The sequence below is a fragment of the Zonotrichia leucophrys genome, chromosome 3 (assembly GCF_028769735.1).
Source record: "Zonotrichia leucophrys gambelii isolate GWCS_2022_RI chromosome 3, RI_Zleu_2.0, whole genome shotgun sequence".
Lineage (NCBI taxonomy): Eukaryota > Metazoa > Chordata > Aves > Passeriformes > Passerellidae > Zonotrichia > Zonotrichia leucophrys.
Window position 1 is genome coordinate 14,566,377 of NC_088172.1, and position 20,957 is coordinate 14,587,333.

Here is a 20,957-nt window from a genome sequence, read left to right on the forward strand (position 1 = left end):
ATTATTCTGAGGAGACTTGTTATGTGGGTCATATCTGGCAGGATACTGTTTTGCTTCTGGATAAGTACTGCCAAGATTTGTTCCAAAACATTGTTTTTGTGTGTCTGTTGGGGTGTGAGTATGGCAGTGAATTAGCTGGCCCATTCTTGGATCCTCCAAAGTAGCTGGGGAAGTTCTCTATCTGGTATAGAGAAAATATATAAAATATATTCTATACAAAAAGTATAGTACAATATTTGGATTAATAGAGGATTTATGGATCTTACAAAGCACTGGATTGTCCATGGAGGGCCTTTAAGAATTGCCCAGGATCCCATCTGTTTTTCAAGAATAAAAGAATGGCTGAGGCACTATTCATCCTCTTGTTTTATAACTTGGTTTCACTGTCTGACTTTTTGATGTGACTCTACTTGAGAATCAGAGCACCTGGAAGAGCAGGGGTACTGAACAGAGAGAATGGTGGTGGTTGTGAAGAAAGGAGATAAATGAAGCTAGCTAGAGGCTCGTAGTATTTCAGCGGTTTAGGTATCTTCATAGTCCTGGGGTAGATCCCTCTAAGATTTTGGGACTTTCATCTTATGGAATGTGGATGTTTTCCCTACCTTTTTGGCTCTAGAAGACTGCAGTCTTTCCTTAAAGGTTATCTTGGAGGAACCTCATAAAACACTCAGACTTGAAAGCTTGGAATTTATTTTTTTAAAAAAAAAGTATTATAGTGAAAAGAATATGCACTATGTCAGCTTGATTATTCCAGGAATTTGAGGGACAGATGAAATTTTCAAAACCTGAGAATATTAATAAACAATATGCATGTAATTTCTGAAAGGCAAGAGGAGGGCTAGCTAATCTCAAATTTTAATTTATTAACAGATTTACAACACTTAACACCTAAAATAAGTGCTGGATTTGAACATGAATATAGAAAAACTGAAGTAGCAATTTGATTTATGAAAGCACTAATTAGTATGTTTAACAATTAATTAAAACTCAGAAAAGGACTTTTCTCCATGGAATGTCAGCTGAATGTGGTGATGCCTCACAGACTTGAAGGGTGTCTTATAATGTGTCCATGTAGATTTTGGGATTAAAAGGATCTCTTTGGTGCAGTATTGTTCATCTGTATTTCCTGAGACTTTCTAATTTTGCTCCCATAGACAGGGAATTAAATGATGTAGAGGGTGAGGGAGGGATAAGTCTACCCAAGTGTTTTATTCACACTGGTGAAGGTTGGAAGCTGCTGCAAAAGTTCCTGTTTTCTGAAACCTTTGCTCTTAAATGTTATGTTTTAGGCTATACACAAATAAGGATTATTTGAATAGATATATTTAATTGTGGTTAGGTAGGCAAACATAGTTCAAAGTACTGAGGAGTCATGAGTTACCAATACAGTGGATTCATTAATATTTTCCTTGAGTTTAGTTGAAATTATACTTCAAATGTCTATTTAAGGAATCTGCTCATAATTATTGCTAGAACACAATGAATGGGAAATCTAGAGGTATTCGGTTAAAAGAAGTTTTTTTAACATTCATGCTACTTATTTCAGTAGTGTTAGCAGATTGTATGTGGAGTCCTCAGAAATAAACATACTCTTGCACCAAATGTATATTAAAATTATTAATTGTCACTATTAAGGAGAGCTTCCAGTGCCAGAAAGTAAATGAGATGTGAAGAGGTGGAGGAAAATAATGCAATTAAATCATTGTAGTGTATCTGAAGTTATAAGAACAAGCCAGATGAGTTTTATTTTTAAATTAACTTTTGAATACTGAATCAGTTTACATCCCTAACCAATTCAGTCTAGTTTGTACATAGAAATTTGTCTTATGGATGTCAAAAAGTCATGCTGTGGAATTCCAGAAGTACTTTTTCTTTGCCCATCTCTTAATGAAGTTGATTAATGTGTTCTTAAATACTTTTAAGTTAAGCAGGAATGTCCATCTGCACAAAACATCAATTTTCTTCATTGTCCTCACAATCCATGACTGTTATTATCACCTGTTGTTTTCTCAGCAGTTATCTGTTTTAGGGTATGTAGAATGATGTTATAAAAGTATTACGAGAGTTTGTAGCAGTGTTGGATTACAAGAGTAAGTTTACTGAAAGGCATTGGAGAGTTAGTCACTACTTGATAGAATATTAGTCCTTTTAGTGTACTTTAACCCTCTTCTATTAAAAATTATATCAGGCAACCCAAACTGTATTGAGGTGCACCCTGCCATGTGTCATACCTCATTTCGCTTTTCACAGTCTCAGCTATTTAAATTGCAAGTTCTTTGGAGAGGAATTTTCTGCTGCTCTTCATATGCTACTCTGCACACAGGGGATCTGTCTTTGATTCTTGGCTTTGCAGGAAGCTTATAAATTTCTATGCTGATCATCTCAGTCATATGCTGACAATGTTGTGTAGGATATAAAAGCCACAACTGTTTTATTATCCTTTCTTCACTGTTTCTTAGGATGTTCTATCTAGTCCTGTAGCAACCCCATTTGGTTTTGACTGCAACTTAAAAAATTTTCCATGTTACTTTGCATTACTCCTGTGCTTGTTTTCATTTTTCTTTCTCTCTGCACCACTATCTTTATGCCACAGCATTGTTCTTGGTGCTGTGCAAGAAGAATCCACATTAGTATTTTGGAATTATTTTTGGCGTTTATAGTGTAAAATGATACCTACTGGAATATTAAAATCCTGGTATGCTGAGTCAGTAGATTTTATGGTTGTGTTAAATTTCTCTGCAAGATGTTTCATATGTGCTTCGCTGTTGTGGTCACATTAGTTCTTTATGAACTATTTCTGCCATACATACGACTGGGGAAAAAATCTGTCCTGATGTGGATTTCAGAATGCAACATCAGCATAACAACAGAAACTCTGCCTCTGGGCACCACTGCAAAGAGTCTGGCCCAGTCTTGTTTGCACCCTCCCTTTGGGTTTGTAGTTATATCAATGAGGACCCCGCATCCCACTCCTCTCATCCAATCCCTTAATTATCTTTGTGGCCCTGTGTTGGACAATCCAGTATGTCCATGCCTGTCTTACTGAGGAGTGCAGAACTGGATGGAACATTCCAGCTGTGGCCTCACCAATGCTGAGCAGAGGGGCAGCATCACATCCCTTGTATGGTCAGCTCTCCTCCAAATGCAGCCCAGGATACCATTTGCCTTCTTTGCTGCAGGGGCACATTTCTGGCTCATGGTCAATGTGGTGTCCATCAGGACATCCATCTCCCTTTCTTGCCAGGCTGCTTTCCAGCTGTGCAGCCCCCGGTGTGCACAGGTGCATGGAGTTGTTCCTCCCCAAGGTGTTTTGCGGAGAAAAGAAGAAACCTCACAACTTTGTAGAAGTTGTAAAGCTCGGTATGTTTTTATTACGGTGTGCATCAACATATGCAGAGGAAAATTTTCTTCAAAAGGCATGCGTACTCCTGAGGATTTCAGGTTTCCTTTTATCTCCCTTCTAAATGCATATACATACAGTTTCACAATGGGTTCATACATATTCATTCTGTGTGACATTTATTGCCAGTTCTTCTTTATCAAAGGAATTCTTAGGTCGGGGCAAATCGACTTTGTGGTTGTTTCTGTTTTTGTTTTTTTGTCTCCTCACTGTCTCTGTCTTGCAGTTTTTCTTTCAGCTTTGGCCTCACAGGCTTTTCACCTGTCTTAGACACTTCACCTAATTCAGAATGGATCTCTACTCTGTCTCAAAGGGCAGGTGCTTCCCTTTTTTGAGCTACACGAGGTTCCTGTTGGCCTGTCCAGGTCTCTCAAGATGGCAGCACAGCTGCTTTGGCCAATCAGCTGCTCCTCACAGTTTGGTGTCATCTGCAACTCTGCTTAAGGGTATGCAGTCTACCCCATTATTCAGATGCAACTGCAGATTTGCCCAAGAAGAAAACAGCAAAATTTTCTAAATAATGATGTAGAATGCAGGTTTGAAAACGTGTATTGAGATTGCTGGAGTGCTCCCAGCCGTGGGTCATCTTACTGACAGCACTCAGACTGCTCACAGGTGCATGTCTTCTGCTTCAGTGAGCTCTTGGTTGCATCTCGTGATCAAATTTAAGAAAATGTGACGTATTTCATGAAAGAGTTATCAGTAAATGCTTTTAAGCTGCTTTTGATAAAACTTCACCCAAACTGAATGTTTTGTATGATTTCTGAATGTGTTAATGAGATGAGGAAAAGTAAGTGTGGCCTTGCTAAGGCTAAGTCTGAGATGAATGTCTGGATCTGTGGACAAGGGATGAGCAGTGAATGACACCTTGACTGGAAGAAAACTCTGATACTCTCAGAATACTCCTGTATCCAATGAACAGCTCTGGTCCAGTGGACAGCTGGGTAGGTAAAATACTGCTTGAGTGCTTGCATAGTCATGGTTAGTGGGTAGAGCCCAGGATTCTACCCGGAAGCCAGTGACTAGCAAGGACTGCAGGGATCTGTACTAGGGCCTGTCCTCCCTCCCTTCCTTCATCCATGCTACTGGTAGCATCATCTTCTGCTTCTGCATTTGCACTGTCAAAAATATAGCCCAAATTCTCTCTGTGCTCCAAATTGTTTACTTGTTGCTTCCCCTTTCTTTGAGCTCTCATTAGGATTTTCTTCCAGCTATATGTCGCTAATACTAAGGAGTTGGTAAAAGAAGCAGCCAGGTAGAAGCACAGTTGGACTGATTGTTTAGGAGAGAACAGATTTATAGGGGCTATGTAAAATGAACTTAAGTTTCTTTTTTTGAGCTTTGCTCCTTATTGGAAGCCAATATTCAAATGCAGAGTATGCATTTTGAAAGAGCTGAGTAGACAGCATGGCAGCTGTCTACAACATACTATACTTGAGTATGTGGTTTGATAATTTCTTTGATTAGGCATTAATCATTTGGTTTCAGATAGACATCATATTGGGCAGCAAATACATTTCTAATATTTCTCTTAATTTTTCTACATTTTTGTACACTGAATGATACTTGCAGTTGTAATGCCTCATACTTTAGGTCTTTGTTGATTTTCTCTATTATCTGGTCTTGTGATTTGAAATCAATTGGAAAGGAGGTGAGACTAAAAAATTCTGGGGTTTTGTGTGGTGGTTTTTTGTTTGGTTGTTTTTTTGGAGAGAGGGTGTTGTGGATTTTACTTGTTTTCATCTTTTACTTCAGAGAAAGCAGGTAAAGGTATAGGGCCCGTGTCAGAGCGGGGTTGTGTAGCAGGACAGCTCCTCTTACCACTCTTGATATGCGAAGGTCACACATTTTGTTCAACATTACTGGATGACTGTTCTCTGTTGGTTCCCTTGTCACAGTTGCCTGTTAATGTTGTCATCTCTTTTGTTTTGCTTCTCCTTGACAGAAACCAGAATCAAAGTATCTTCTTCTTTGGCTCTTTGCAGTCTGGGAACTGTAAAGGATCTGCTTGTCATCATTCTTGACATGCAAATTAGTTATCACAGATCCTTTTGCTCTGGGGAAACTCATTCTGTGCTTCCAAAGCTGGCAGTAGGTTTGAGCCCGTCCCAGCAGCTTTGGCTGTGCCATCTGCAGTCCATGAATTCCAGACTTGTAGGTCAGAAAGCACAGACCTTGGCTGCGTCAGCTGAAAACGCAGACAGGAGTGGATTAGAAGCCTCAATTTTGGTTAAGTAGTAACAGGAAGACTAAGATTTGTGCTCTGCTAATGTGGGTCAGTTCAAATTGGCAACTGTTTAGCTGTTTGTCTCAAGCTAAAAAGGTGATAGACTTGTTTTCCATTCCCTGCTGTTAATCAGCATACTAGTTTATTACAGAATTGCCTATGTTTTTTTTCATTTTATTGTTTGAGAAGTTTTGGTTAAAGATTTTTTTGTCCAATGGCCTTCCTGAGTGGTGTAATAAAAATGACTTATTTTTCTTTCCAAGTATTTTTCTTTCCAAGTAGATTTATCTTTTCTTCATAGATTGTTGCCAGTGTTAGGCTAGGATTCTCTGCTATACAATTGCAATACTGTGATAATATTTGTTATACTTAAGAGAATCTTTAACAGAAGGGTAAGGCTGACTGCTTTGTTACCAGTAGTTAAGAAATCTCATTCATGCTTTGGGCTGTTGAACTGATGAAATAATGGTTTTCATGTCATTTGTTTACCTGGGAATTGTCTTGGTTTTATTGAAAAATGACTCAATGAGTTTCAGTCAACTTTGGAAATGGATCATAGACACTGTGATAGAGTACATCTCTCATTTTCCTTTTCTGGAAATCTAGTTCTGTTGAAACCCACAGCAAATGATGTTATTTTGTTTTCCTGTTTCATTTTTTCTTCAATGCTAAGAATGAGTTTTTGTTGTTTGGACCTTTAAAGAGGGCATACTTTTCCAAGTTTTCCTGCTTCTAGGAGAAGGCACTTTTGGGCTATAATTTGCAAACTAGAACATGATTGTTAGGAAGCTGCAGGATTTTCTTGTGTCCAGGCTACTAGGACACAAACGGTTCCTCTTCCTTTCTATTCCTTTTCTTAGGACCCTAGGGGGGAAAAATGGTGCTTGAGGATCTATTTGGTTTTGCAGACATCACAAAAATCCAGTGGGTTTCATCCTCTGGGATGTCTGGAAATAGGGGACGGAATAACTGCATTTTCTAGACTGTCAGTGTGTCCCATGCACAAACAATTCATTGTAGCTGGGATGTGTCATCCTGTGGATCTGCATGTGCTAAGTGAATGTAATCCTCGGTGATTTATCTGGCAGATTAAGTTACATATTTCTCAGTGGGAAGTGCTGAATAGAAATCTGGGATCTTAATTCTATCCCTGTGCTTGTGGTGTTCAGTACCAAGAATGCTGCTGTGCAATTTGTTATTGAAACATTAAAGGGGAGGTAGAACTAATGGACTGGGGAGAGTAGCCTCCCTCAGGGTTTACGTTTTCCAAACACAAATTCATTTAAGCTGGTCTAAAAATGAAAAAGGAAAATGTTTTTCAAGACATTTATTGAAACTTTACCAAGTAATTTTTTTAAAGCTTCCATATTCTGATTTGTTTTCGGGAAAAGCACATATCAATTAATGTTCATTTTTATACAGTTTTATAATTGCTTCATACATGCTCAGTACAAAATGGAATACACTAAAAATATAATTTGAGTGTTCTTGCCAGCTTTTTAAAAATTATTGTGGAAAGCTAGTTTTTGATTATGCAGGAAATTTTTATAGTTTCTAAAGAACACAATCAAAGGCATGCAAAAATTTAAAGGGGAAACTGAACATAATTTAAAAAAATCCTTTTCTGTAAGAGATGGAAAATATTTTTTTTTCTGAGAACAAAATTTTCTTCTTAACGAAAATATCTAGCTTACCATTGTGGAAAAATATCAGCTATTTATAAGAAAAGTTTGACTTTGATAGTATCTCTAAAGGCAGCGTCTGTGTTAGTGAACCAGCTGGTTACACTGGTAGTTGTGGTGTTGCTATATGTGGAGAGCAGTAGTGTTACATGTGGTTTAGCATCAAACTCATTTTGGTTGGCTGCTTTCTCCTAAGTAAGGGCAGAACATGTTACTGGTAGTGTTAGCACTTGGATTTCAAAGTGCTTGGAAGTGCCAGGCTTGTGTTGTTTCCTTCTGTCATCGGTGCCTGTAGGAGAGGAGAAAACATCCAACAAAATGAATTGAGAGTTGAACAGAAAAGTGATTATAGAAACTCTTGGATAGAGAGTGTGGTCAGGCAGGTTGAAAACAATTTGCTCAGCTGCTTCACTATAAAAACACTGGGCTGCATCTCAGAAAACCTTCAGAGTGCACGCTGAAAGCATTTGTTTTGCAAAGGCATTAGGTTTTTTTGCATTTCCTTATTAGATCGTGCTGTTAGCTGTTTTCTCTGATGCACTATCAGTTGTCATTCTTGTGAATGACACCAATGTAAAACAGAAATGACAGTGAAATTGAGGTGGAAAAGTATTGGTTTCTGTGTTTTTTTGGAGGACTAATTTAATAGTTTAAAGCCCTAGAGTCTCTTCTCTAATGATTGGATATAGCAGAGGTGGCATTGGTGTGCCATAACCTGGGTCACTGCTGCCTTCCAGAAGGAGAGAGCACTGCTGAAGCTTTTTCTGTGCAAATCTTGATGTACTTTCCATCTCAAAATCTGTCTCTGAAGTGATGTTTGCTGCTCTGTACTAACTGTACAGGATAAATCAGATTTATCCCCTTCAAGTGACTTCACCAGTAGCCCTCTCAGCATTGAGGGGATGTCAGGGATGGTCTGGGAAAAAGAGGTTCTGGGCAGGGTAGGACCTGTCCCTTTTGGAAGCCCAGGGTTGTGTCATCTGAACTTGGCTGTGACAGCACAGAGTGACCATGATACAAGAAGCCATGCTCTCTAAGTGCCTGGATAATGCTTCTGACTTCCCTTTATGGTCTGTTACTGAAGATAGCAAAAAAAAAAAAAATTCAATTTTCATTTAATTTGAGATGTGATATACATGCAGAATCTCTTGGTGCCCTCTGAAGTATATGTAGACTTTAAAGATCAGCAAGGAACACTTCTAGTTGTAAAGAAGGAACATTTTTATCAGTGCTAATCTCTTAAGGCATACCACACTTTTGAAGATGTATTTTCAAAAATAATCTTCATGAGATGCAGAATGTGCATGCATTTCAAAATCTCAGTTTTTTACTTAGGTAATAAACTGTAAAGACTGCGGTTTTGGAAGACAGAATGGGGATGTTGGGGAAGTGGGGCAAATCTATCCTTTATAGAAATACAAATGTTTGGTTGTGAGGGGACAAAATACATTGTTCTTTGAAAGGCCATCCTTTTCTCTACCTAATCCAGACCAATAAAACCAATCCATCTGTCCACCTTCAGAAAAGGTGCTAAAATGGTAGGATTATGTGCTGGCCAGTGTGCTACACTGTGCAGATTTAGCCACTGTTTTCTCTGGTTTTATGCAGTGACGTTTCCTAGGAAATCTGAAGGTTGAGGACTCCATTATCTGATGTTATTGAGCTGCATTTATTTGTATTCTAAATGCTCTTCTGAATATTGGGCTTTGGTATCCTGGCAGTTGAATAATCCCCTTGTCTAAATTAACAGGAACTAATGTTTTGCCATAGATTTATAAAGTGAAATTAATGCCTTATAAAAGAACAATCATGATACCTGCAAATAATCACTAACCATGTCTGTGGTGCCCTGTAGATAGTAGAGCAGCTAGTTTTGAAATTTGCACTTTTAACTGAATAACTATTTTACTTCTAGGAAGTAAGATTAAATTTTCATTTGAAGATATTGAAATTAAATGTTAGCTTTCTAGGACACTATGAATGTGTTTGCCTGGCTTTGTTCTAAGCTATGCCAACTGAAATATTTTTTCATGATTATAGATATTTAAAAATTGTATTTAGAAGAATCCCATCTGTTGTTATTGTCTGCTGTTATTACTGTATTGTGCTGTCATATGTAGACAGAAAAAACAAGATAATAATTAAAATTAGGAGGGCATACAAGGACTGCAGTATGTTTGCAAAATGTTTGCTAACTGAAAGTATTTATTGACCAGGAATTTCTTAGTCTGATACCTTATGGATCAGTTTTTCCACAAAAAACCTGCACTAAATTAGTTGGGGAGAATGATCTGTAAGCTCAGAAGACACTACCAAGAAATAAGCAGCTGTTCAACCGTAATTAGAAATACATGCTCAACTGTTCAGCGTTGAGAACATTTAATAGGTGCTCAAAAATAAATTATCATAGTTTGAAAAGTAGGACATTAGTAGTGAGCTGACTTGTAACTGTGTGGTGAATGTGATAGTGAATGGAAATAGTCTCAAGTTCCTGCAAAGTTGGATTTGGAACCTGTTTTTTAACATTTCTGTCAAATATATGGAAAACATTATAACCATTACTGGTAAAAAGTTAGAGGTAAGAAACTGCTGAGAAAACAATAAAATAGACAGTTACTGATAAAGATATGCTCATTAATTGAGCTAAGCTCAGGCACATAAGATGTTTTTCAGTATATCCAAATATAATTTTGTGTCTTGAAATAATAAAGGCACACTGTATTTTCATCTTTATTCCAGGAAGCCATTGTCCTTTAACCTTCTTTCCTACAAGCAGGGAGTTCCAGTTATCAGTGAAAGCTGGACTTGTCCAGTTATGCTTTGGCCAACAGGCCTCATACATCCAAGAGCTGCAGTACTGCAGCTGTATTATCTTTGCGTTTGATGATGTTCTGATAAAATCTGGAATGCTAGTTCCAGATGGGTGTGCTTCAAGAAGGACATAGAAAACTGGAGATGATTCAGGGTAGGGTTGCAAGAATGATGGAGTTGGAAATGTGCTGTTTGCTGAAAGATTTAGAGCTCAGTCTTCTTAATTTATCAAAATCATATTTAAGAGACCATTTGATCACACTCTTAATGTATTCATTTGGGAGCAGAAATATGATAATAGATAGTGCCTCCTTCTAGCAAACAGAAATAAAACACGAAGCAGCAGCTTTGAAAGTAAGTCACCCAAATTAATTTGGAAGTAGGGTGCAAAATTCTAACCAGGAAGGGATGTAAAAACTGGAACAATTTACCAATAGGTATGACTCATTTACAAACACTAGAAATACTTTAGATTGCATGTCTTCCTGAAAAACGCACTGTAGGGTTGGTTGGGTTCTAAAAACTCCAAACCTCTGCATGATTTTGTGCATATAGTGTATTATAGTAGGGCTGAGTTGTTTGTATGCAATGCTTGGTGATCACAGCTGATTGTTCACTCTTAACAAGCTCCCACAGACATGGACTTCCTTGGAGCCCATGGGAATCTCATGTAAAAACAAGGATTTCTCACACAGTAGAAGCAGGTTACCAAGAAGAGATTATTTTTCCCTTCCCCCCTGCATTTTCTTTATTTATATGGATTAAATTTGAGAACAGATGAATAAAAGTTATTACTTATTTAGTATAAAAGACAATATTGAATTCAAGAAATGGGAGATGTGAAAATATTTGGAGACTGAGACATAGTGAAGGAGCACATTCTTATTTTACCCTAAACATTAAATTATCTCTTTGGGGAGATAATTTACTGGACTGACGGATTATTGGTCTGACCCCATGTGAATTTTCCCATATACCGACAGTGTTAGATTATACTCTGTTATCTGAGAAACAAAATCTGTAACTTTAATGACAGCTTGTAATGCAAAAGAATCTTTCTTTGAAATTAAGAGGATTTAAAAAAAAATGAACAACCAGAGCGAACTTTAACATTGATTAGTTGTATCAGTTTTACTATAGCAAGTGATTGTATCAGTTTTAATCATATCAGCTTAAAACTAGAGTGTACATTTTGTTCGTGGAACTGTTGTTCTGATGTACTGGACAGTTTTATAGTGCAGTTAATACCTCTGTTCCTTTAGATATGAATTTCCAGTGCTGGAAAAATACCCCAGAAATCAGCCTATTTAACTGGATTACTTTCCAACTGCTGAAATTACTTTTTCTGTCTTGTTTAGCTCTGAATGTTTTCAGACCATTTCGTCGTACAGTATACAGAACATGTTGGTAGCCTACAAGTTGCCAGTACATCTGTGCATGAACTGCTTAGAGCCACTGATTGAGTCATTGCTAGAAAAGCAAAAGAGTTAGTAAAATACTTGAATCAGAGAGAAAGCTGCATAATTATGGTATTGCCTTTGTGTCCTATTGTGTAGATAACATGGAGCTGTCTGACTGGAGAGTGTGCTGGTGTAGACATTAAATTAAAGATCACAGTATTCAGAAGGTCTGATCTAATAGCAAGCACTGTCTTGGGCCATTCCACTAATAGATAATATTCAACCAGCAGTACACTATGTACTTATCTTAAATGTCGGACTGCAACTGTTCTTGAAAGATTAACATACACAATAATCTGATTTTTTTTCATGTGCATATCTAGAAGTTTATGAAACTTTTTAATGAGCCTTTTTATTATAATAATTTTAAAATGCATGTCATGGAAGCAGAGACTTTGCTACCGTATTTCTTATTAAAGGTATCCGATACTGTTTGATTCAGGCGATTTAGCATAGTTCCAATAAACATCAATATATTTCTGTATGATGAAGTTTATATTTCCCATAAGATTAAAAATATTTTGCTTTCATTATTACAGTCTGCAAGGAGCACAGTTTTGGTTTTTCATCAAAGATGGTTAGGTCATCTGTATATATTATGCTCTTTATTTAGCTATGAAGTGTATTACATAACAACTGCACAAACATTGAAATTTAAAATTAGAAAATGGTACTACTAGTTGCCATGTAAAATTTAAATATGCAGCACTAATCCACACGTTTCTTGCTAAAATTTTTATTTAGCAACTTTTTGAATAGCAGTGGTTTATGATGCTATATAGGATCTATTTGTACAGCGATATCAGGGAAGAATTTCTTTGTGTATGTATATTTTAGTATTTTGAGGACTCAATTTTTTACTGGCTACTTGTTAAAATCTTTATTCTATTTCAGAAATGTTACAGTTTGCAGTGATAGGGTAAATTAATATGAAACGGGTTTAAATTTATTCTTGATACTTGCTTAAAATTGAGTGGAAAATGTGAATACTTTTATAGTAAGTATAAAACCATCCTATTAATGACTCAGTTGAGTATTTGAGGATAATTTATTGTTCACTGGAAATGCAAGAGGGGAAAAGGAGCTGTGTTCTAACACTGCTAACAAAGTCACATATTTCATATATTCCACGAGTAGTACAAGTAAGAAATCACAAGAGCTGTAATTTGGTGACATTTTGGACATTTGTTTTTCCTTTTCAGTCGGTGGCAAAGACTGGGCGATTGCTGATTAGCCATGAGGCTCCCCTGACAGGAGGATTTGCATCTGAAATCAGTTCCACAGTTCAGGTACACAGGTTATTTGTTTTTAAGTGTTCTGTGTGGATGAATGTTTCCCTGTAGAAGAAATACTTAATACTACATTAAAAGTAGAGGTTTTATATTTTTTTAAAGTTTTTCTGTTTTGCAGTTTTTTGCATACTTGCCTTTCTTTATTGGAACAGATGAGAAATGATGTTCCTACTAGGCACTGTGCATAGTGTCTGCTAAGCTAGAAATTTAACTTTCACAGCAAAACATGGAGAATGTGCACTGTGAGATGCAGGGGGAAAATCTTCATGTGTAGTCTGGTTTTAATGTTCTTTTTTATTTTTCTCATATGCTTATCCCTTGAGCTACTTAAAAATGCATGCTAGGAATGTTGAAATCAGACAAAGGAAAATCATTCATGTCCAGTACAGTACAACACAGTGTGACACACAGTGCTCGGAGACCTCTTGAGAAAAGTCTGCACAAGCTGTTCACGTGTTTGTGGTGATGCTCATGCACGTGTCAAGCTCGTGCACACAGAGGAGCTTGGAAAGGCTGAGATGTCCATCAGTGTCACAGCTGCAGCATTAGGTTTTGGAAGTCCTCCTGAGCTTTCTGATGAGTTTTATACCTGTACCTCCCTGGAAATTTCCCCTTTAACTTGATTTCTTTCCTGTGCACATCAGTAGTTACAGTTTCTGGAAACATCCAAATTGTGTACATCGCTATTTGATGACTCTATTTTGATTATTTTAGGATAGTTAAATTAAAGGACTAGAATGAAATAGGATTTTAAAATTCCCAATATTCAAAATATAAACCATGTAGGCAGTTATTAAAATTTGGTAATTAGCCTTTTTATGGGAAGGAATAGTTCTGGGAGTGTAATTCTGAATTAAATATGCAGAAGGAATCAGAATACTATGTTTCTTTACTTGGTGGTACAGTTTCTTTTAAAGAGTAGTTGAACTAATTTTAATGTAATCATGTTAAGTTAAATTCATTTTTTCTACCAAAATGTTTTCTGTGTTAAGAACCAAATATTTGATTTCATGGAGACCTCATAGCAGCTCTCCAGTATCTTACAAGGAAGCTGAAGAAGGGCACTTCATCAGGAACTTTAGTGATAAGAAAACGTAATGGATTCAAACTGAACAAAGGGAAATTCATGTTAAATATATGGAAGAAATTCTTTACTGTGAAGGTGGTGAGGCACTGGAACAGGTTTCTAGAGAAGCTGTGGATGCCTCATCCCTGGAGGTGTTCAAGGCCAGGTTGAATGGAGGAGCTCTGAGCAACCTGGTCTAGTTGAAGATGTCCCTGCCCATGGCAGGGAGCTGTATTGAGATGAAGGTCCCTTCCAACCCAAACCATTCTATGATTTTTCATCCTTCTAAATGATCAGCATTTGACCTCCTTTCTTCAGTAGACAGCCTCTGATTAAACTAGGACTAATAAAACCATAAGGTACTGCCAGCTGTGAGTGCAGGAAATTAATTTTCTTTATAAATTCTCACAAAAATGTGAAATAGACTCAAACAAAAGAGCCTGTCTTCTAGCATCTTGTATTATTATCAACACTTGAGGAGAAAGATATTCTAAGGTGAGCAGCAAAGTTAAAATCTTCCAAATAACTAAGGAAAGCATATGTGGTGGATAAAAAAGTGAGCTGAAAAAAAATCTTATCAGCAAATATAATTGGAAAAACATGGGATGCCCAATATATTGCTGAAATTACAATATTAGTTTTTAATTCTCTGATCTCCACTGAGAAAGCCACTTACCTGATTGATCCTGCTTGAGGTGTTGTTTTTCATATCAGAAGTATATCTGACAAATATCACTTGTTTAGAAAACAAAGTGGAAAATGCTTTAGTAGAGGGCTATTTATTTCTGTCAATAATAAAAGAAAATACTTGTTTTATTATAGTTGCTCATAATTTTATATTCATCTTTCTTAGGAAACTAGGCTTTGTATCTTAAGAAATATTGGTCTATTACATGTGCTCCCTCAGAATAAATTTGAATATAACTCTTTGGCATTGCATTTATCCATGACAAGTTTCTTTCATATAAATTGCCTGACTTGACTCTGTGTTATAACCATATTATAATTACTATGTATCTCCATTCTAGAAGATTCTATCACCCATACTAAAATTTTGATATGAGTTCTTTAAAGATTATACTGCAAAAGAGATTAAAATAAAAAGTTACAACTTTTAAAGAACAGTATTGCTTTAGGCATAATAAAGACTTTGCTTTTCTTATTCACTTAAAAATCTTGTTTTCTTAATGATCGAGTTAAGTCTGTATGTCTAATATCACTGTGCTGTAAAAATGAAAACAAAAAGTGAAATTCTCTTTTGCTGGATACAATGCATACTGAGAATGCCAAAAATTGGGGATTGCAGTTGGCTTTAGTTTCTTCTAACACATGGAAGCAATAAGACTTCAATAAAATATGCCCAGTTGGATTAGATGGTTAGTTTCCATATTGTTATTCCATCCTTGCTGTGAGGTCTCATCACAGAAATAAGGTGAATAGAAGTATATAGGCTATTTTAAAAGTTAGTGGTCACATACACTTCATGTGATATGCAATTCAAGGAAAAGAGATCAAATGGTAATGATGGCTTTCAGTCACGAACTATAGGAAAAAATACATTGAATACTTTCCTTTTTGCATATGAGAGGTTAAAAGCAGCGTTTGGAGAGCATGTTAAATCAGATTTGTTGTGTGTCGAGTACAGAATATTTTAAAGGGGCATGTTACTGCACTAAGTGGTCATTTGCTCTGCTCAGATGTAAAACTAAAACCAAGAAAACATGATTTTCTTAAAACTCTACATGACAAAACTTTGCCCTTTGTTCCAGTATTTCATATGTGCTCTCAATGGCTATTCTGAAGTGAGTTACAGATACCAGCACAAATTCAATACAGGTGCAGTTAAAAGTCCAAATATTTTATATTCTGTATCAAAGCTTGCAAAACTGTTCTGTTCAGCAGAGGAAGGGTTAAACTTGAATAAAGCACAGTTTGAGAAGCACTGGGAGAGAAGTCCACTGATATGTCACTTCCAAAATAATAAAGAACTGTGTGTGGAAATCATCAGTATATTAATCATTTGTAATACACAGAAACATAAACCCAGTAACTGTGTCCTGTTTAAAAACAAAAATTAAAGAAAAAAAGAAAAGAGAACCAGGCAGGATGGAGCAGCTAGCACAAAGAGTAAGAGACTCTTCAGATTATTTCGCAGAGTTGCTGCCTGCCAGCACTGGGAACTTGGTATGGAATGCAGGAGGAAGCATTTTGGAATCATTCAAGCCTTGTGGGATGTTTAGAGAAGGAATCAAAGCTGGAGAGATGTGGGAGCCAAGGTGGTTTGGGGAAACACAGATATGGGAAAACAGAGAGAGAAAGGGATAAAAAGGAAGCTTGTATTGTGGCTTCATGGTGGTTGCTATTTTCTGATAGAGCTGAAATAAATTCAGGGAAGTAGCATATAACCTCTGGCACTTATCCTGCAAATACAGGAAATGTACATCTTAGGAAGATCTTGGTGGTTTTCTAGCCATTCTCTGTAAGTAATGTCTGAAATTACTAAAAATAGAAAATTACTCTAATAATTTTAAATGTTTTCATTTAAGGAATTTAAATTTTCATTTAGGAATTTTGATTTTTGCTTACATTGATGCCATTATAGCTGGATACACCATGAAAATATATGCTGTTATTAAAATAAAAGAAATGTGTATGAGTAAAATTTGCTGTCTATAAAGTAACAAGTTAGCACATTGTTTTTTGTAGACAGTTGCACAGATGATCATTCTTGCAGGAACAGAGCAATTCTGACTTAATTGCGGTTCCTGTTTTTAGCACAGTTTCTTTTCTCACTGCCTGGTCAGTACTTTGTCCTTGGGCATCTGCCTGCACAGGGGATGTTGGGTCAGCTACCCAAGAAATGCTCAGGTGAGCACAGCTCAGTCCTCAGGAGCCCTTCCAGAGGACTCGGTGTGTTTCTCAGAATTACCCAGAAGACTGGTATCAGTCAGAGGATAGGGCTCAGAAAACTCAGTGAAATAACCTGTTTCTGAGAGTTGAGTTACATGATCTTGTTTTTTCAAATCTTGCGTTCTGTATCTATAAATTGGATATAACAGTGTTTGACTGTTTGATCACCAGTGCTTTAGATTTCTTTCTCCTACAGCAAAATAAGGCCTAATCTCCAGTAAGTGGTGTAATTTTCTGCTAGAGTGTGGCATTAGGGGAAGCTATTAGATGAGCTGGTTTTGTGAGAAGCATTTCAGGAAAAGGAAAAGTGGGTGTATCGTGAAATAGCTTTTTAAGACATCAGAGTTCACAGCATTTTTATCCTAAAGCAGGTTGCCATAGGAGAAAAATATGCCCAAAAAAGTAAAAGAACAAGAAAAAGAAATGTAACAACTTCAGCGGTGTGAACATTTGAAATAAAATGACCTGGTACTGACTGATATTGAAAAGGAACTGTGTAGAGTAACTATTATTTTACACAGTCTTAAATGAAAAATTTCACCTTTCCAACAAAATGCTTTCAGAATATTTGTCCCAAATACTTCTTCATAACATTGCATTATGTGTCTTTAGAATTTGGGATATTGAGATTTCCAAATAGTTCCATTGTTTCAGTTTTCCATGAGTAGAAGTTAAGGTGGGGTTTCCAAGGAAGCTGTTGCAGTCCTCGGTGGGTCTCTGTGGTGCTTTGAGGAAGTGAATATAGTGCAGTACTTAGAAATATCCATGGGACCAGGTTTGAGTTTCAGATTATGCACCTGTGTTTGTACTTAGTGCCAAAGGAACTAATGAATAACTTTGGGATTGATTTTTAAGTTAGGGTCAATAGCATCAGATTTTGTGCTGGTGACACTTGAAATCTTACTTTAATGAACAGGCTGTAAACTGGTATTAAAGTCTGACTTTATTGAAAGCAGTGATTCTGTTGTAATTGTTTTTCATTTATAGGTAAATGTTTTCATTCTCACAAGGTGTATTGAAACAAATTGCCTTTTGAACTGACCTTTGAGACATAATGGAATGTGTGTGTGTGTTAAGAAACTGGAGGAGCTTGAGGTACAAATTGTTAGAACTACATAATTATGGAAATGAAGGAAATTTTAATTGTTCTCTATTCAACTGGAGAAATAATAAAAAGACTCAAATATATTTCCCTGAGTTGATTAGAAAAATAATTGAGGCTGGCCTGGACAGCTTTTCATAGCACACAGACTTTTTTCACTGAGTGCCATTTAATGGGATGGCTAAAGAAAGAGGCTCTGGACTAAATGTAACATAAATATCCAAGAAAAAGGCTCACTAAAACATACAGGTACAGCAGTATGGTACTTCAGCTGATGTAAGAAAATTATCACATCTGAATTAATGTTTTTTAACTTCCTTTGACACAATTACAATACAGTAAATCACAATTACAATAGGCAGCAGAATTGGAAGAGATGAAATATTGACACAATGTGGTGCTTCATTTGTTATTCTGTTTAACTTTCACTATCACTCTTTTGGCACATCTAGCAGCAATCACTAACTGCAATATAAAAGTCTGGTTTTATAGATCACACCATCAGTTTCTGTCAGTAGGAGTGTGATCTAGAAAATATTAGTATAGAATATAAAGAGAAGCTAGAATACAGGCAAGTAAATTCAAGGTGGTCATAAATTGTTTAGCAATACAAAAAAGAACAGGGATTTGAAGGAAAAGAAAATCAGAGTATACAGAAATAAGCCATAATGATGAAAACCAATAAGATTATTTCTGAAGTGAGGGATTGGGAGCAGTAAGGGAAGTACCAGCATAAACTTGCCATTCAGTGACTGGAGACAAAGGTACATGAAAATGTTGCCTGTGTTTATTAAATGTGACTCTAAACAGTTCAGCAAACTCCCAGTTTATGATGCAGGATGAACTAGAAGCAATTTTTGCTATACAAGTCTGGAGTCTTGCATAGCATTGAATGTCAGCATATTTTGTTACACAATGTAGAAAATAAAAGTGAATAGACAATATGTTACAAACCCAGGGTTTCTCAAAGGAAATGAATCTTTATTATTCATCTATTAAAAAAAAGGTTTATGCATTATGAAAAATATTTGAAAAGTAAGATTCAACAGTGATTCTAAAAAGTTCAGTAAAATCAGTATTTTAAAAATTCTCTTTCAGATTAGGAATTTGATGTAAGAATTTAGTGTGAATAGTTTATATTAATTATCAAACTGAGAGTTATTCTTTATTTTAAAAGAGCTTTCTAAAGAGCTTGGATATAGCAGTAAACATTTAGGATTTTTTTTGTTTGTTTTCTTTTGTAAATAAGAAAGAAGAAATTCTGTGCCTTGTACTCCACCGTGTGCCCTGTGGAGGAGCATTGCCCCTCACTGTTGTAGTGCCTGCACAGTCCTGGGCTTGTGAGCCCAACTGTTGGGATTTGGTGGTTGTGATTGTCAGGCAGAGATGGCATTTTCCTGAACCTGTATCACATTTAAAAGAGAGCCAAAATCTAACAAGCAATGCCTGTTCACAGGGTGGTGCCTGGGACTTTGTTCACACTAAATCTATGAGGCCGAAACTGTTTTGGCTATTGCACAAAAGTCTCTTGTTCTAGTTTGTCTCACTGCATGGAAGTATCTTAATTTTCATTTGTCTTACCTTCTGATACTTATACATATACAGATGTCTTGGTTAATAACTAGGAAATGCCGTAGAAGATGTGAGAAATTCAGTACAGGATGAAATGGACTTCTAGGATATTTTGTTTGATGTTATCATGTGTTAAAGTCCAATTTACACATGCTTCTTTAATTTTAGTGAACATAAGGAAGAACAAATTCTTCTACAATGAAAACAGCAAATGATTGTAATAGTGGCATATGTTATAGTTCAGCTACAAGGGACTGTTATGTTCTCTCTAGGCTGGAATAAATTCAATACTGAGCAGAGAAGAGTGATTTAATGAATTCAGTGTAGCCAAATATTGAGCAGGACACTGTATTCTGTACTGTGCAAACCTCCCAAATACATTTCTTAAAACAAGCTCTCACCCCTCAAATTCTAAAACAAGATTCAACATTGGGAAATGAAGTGCTCAAAAATGGTGGTGGATTTTCATAAAATGAGCCCCAGAATACCTTCTGTAAAGATGAAAGCATTAAGTGTTTACATGTCCAATTAGTCCAGTCTCTATAGACATAACAAATATCAAAATGTCTTATTCATCTGCAGCTTAGCTTGAAGTGTTTTCAGCTCTGTGAAGCACTTCATGAAGAAGTCCACACAGGAGTGGGCGCGTGGGCCAAGAGTAGCCAGCCAGAAGGTTGCTCGTGCACACTCGCTCCTCCCGGCTTTGGGCACGGTGTCATTCCATGGGTGACAGAGGACATGAACCAATGCCTTGCCTTCAGGTGGTGTTTCAGTCAGCCACCTGTGGCATGTTCTTCTGGCAGCAAATGATTAAACCATGTTTGAATCCCACTGGCACTGATTTGGACATGGATTTCTGCATTATGTGACTGTGCCCCATCTACTTGGCTTTAGGTCTGTTCTGCCTAAAAAATATGGGTTGAAGTAAGCTTTTCCCATGTGCTATAGGGCTAAAGCTGTTTGTTTACATGAAAAATGGGACAGGAGCTTGGCAGTTTCCATAGGCACTGAATGGAGAGGAGAACAATAAGGTCTGCCTTACTAAAAGTCCTCTGTAAGTGAGAGAACAAGTCCAGCAGTGAAGTTTTGGGGGACTGTTCCCACTGTATGTGGATAAATGCCTGCTTTTTTGGAGTGTGCTGCACAGGCCAGCTTTGCTGCTGCAGGACCAGAGTTCACAGATGGAAAGGATGGGTTGGAAGGGGGGTGTGTGCCCATGAACACCTCACCATGGATAGAACAGGGAGAGCTCAAGCCAGTGATCAGATTGTGACTGCCTGCTTCTCCAGGCTGCCATTTATGGTAGGCAAAGCCCTGCAAGATAGGCACCTTTAACAAAAGCATTCAACTGAGAAAAGAGCATTTTTAAAACTGAGGGTTAACTTGAATGCTTTCTATGGAGTTATTTTCAAGTGATGTATTGAGCAACAGCTTT

At 36.9% G+C, this 20,957-nt stretch overlaps 1 protein-coding gene across 2 annotated transcripts in view; it reads left to right on the forward strand.

Annotated features, from left to right (window-relative positions):
- BCKDHB (branched chain keto acid dehydrogenase E1 subunit beta) overlaps positions 1 to 20,957 on the forward strand; it is a 109,107-nt gene that overhangs the window by 50,446 nt on the left and 37,704 nt on the right. For both annotated transcript variants that reach the window (XM_064707447.1, XM_064707448.1), the window contains exon 9: positions 12,783 to 12,869. In XM_064707447.1, the coding sequence (XP_064563517.1) occupies positions 12,783 to 12,869 (87 nt within the window). The remainder of the gene's footprint in view (positions 1 to 12,782; positions 12,870 to 20,957) is intronic.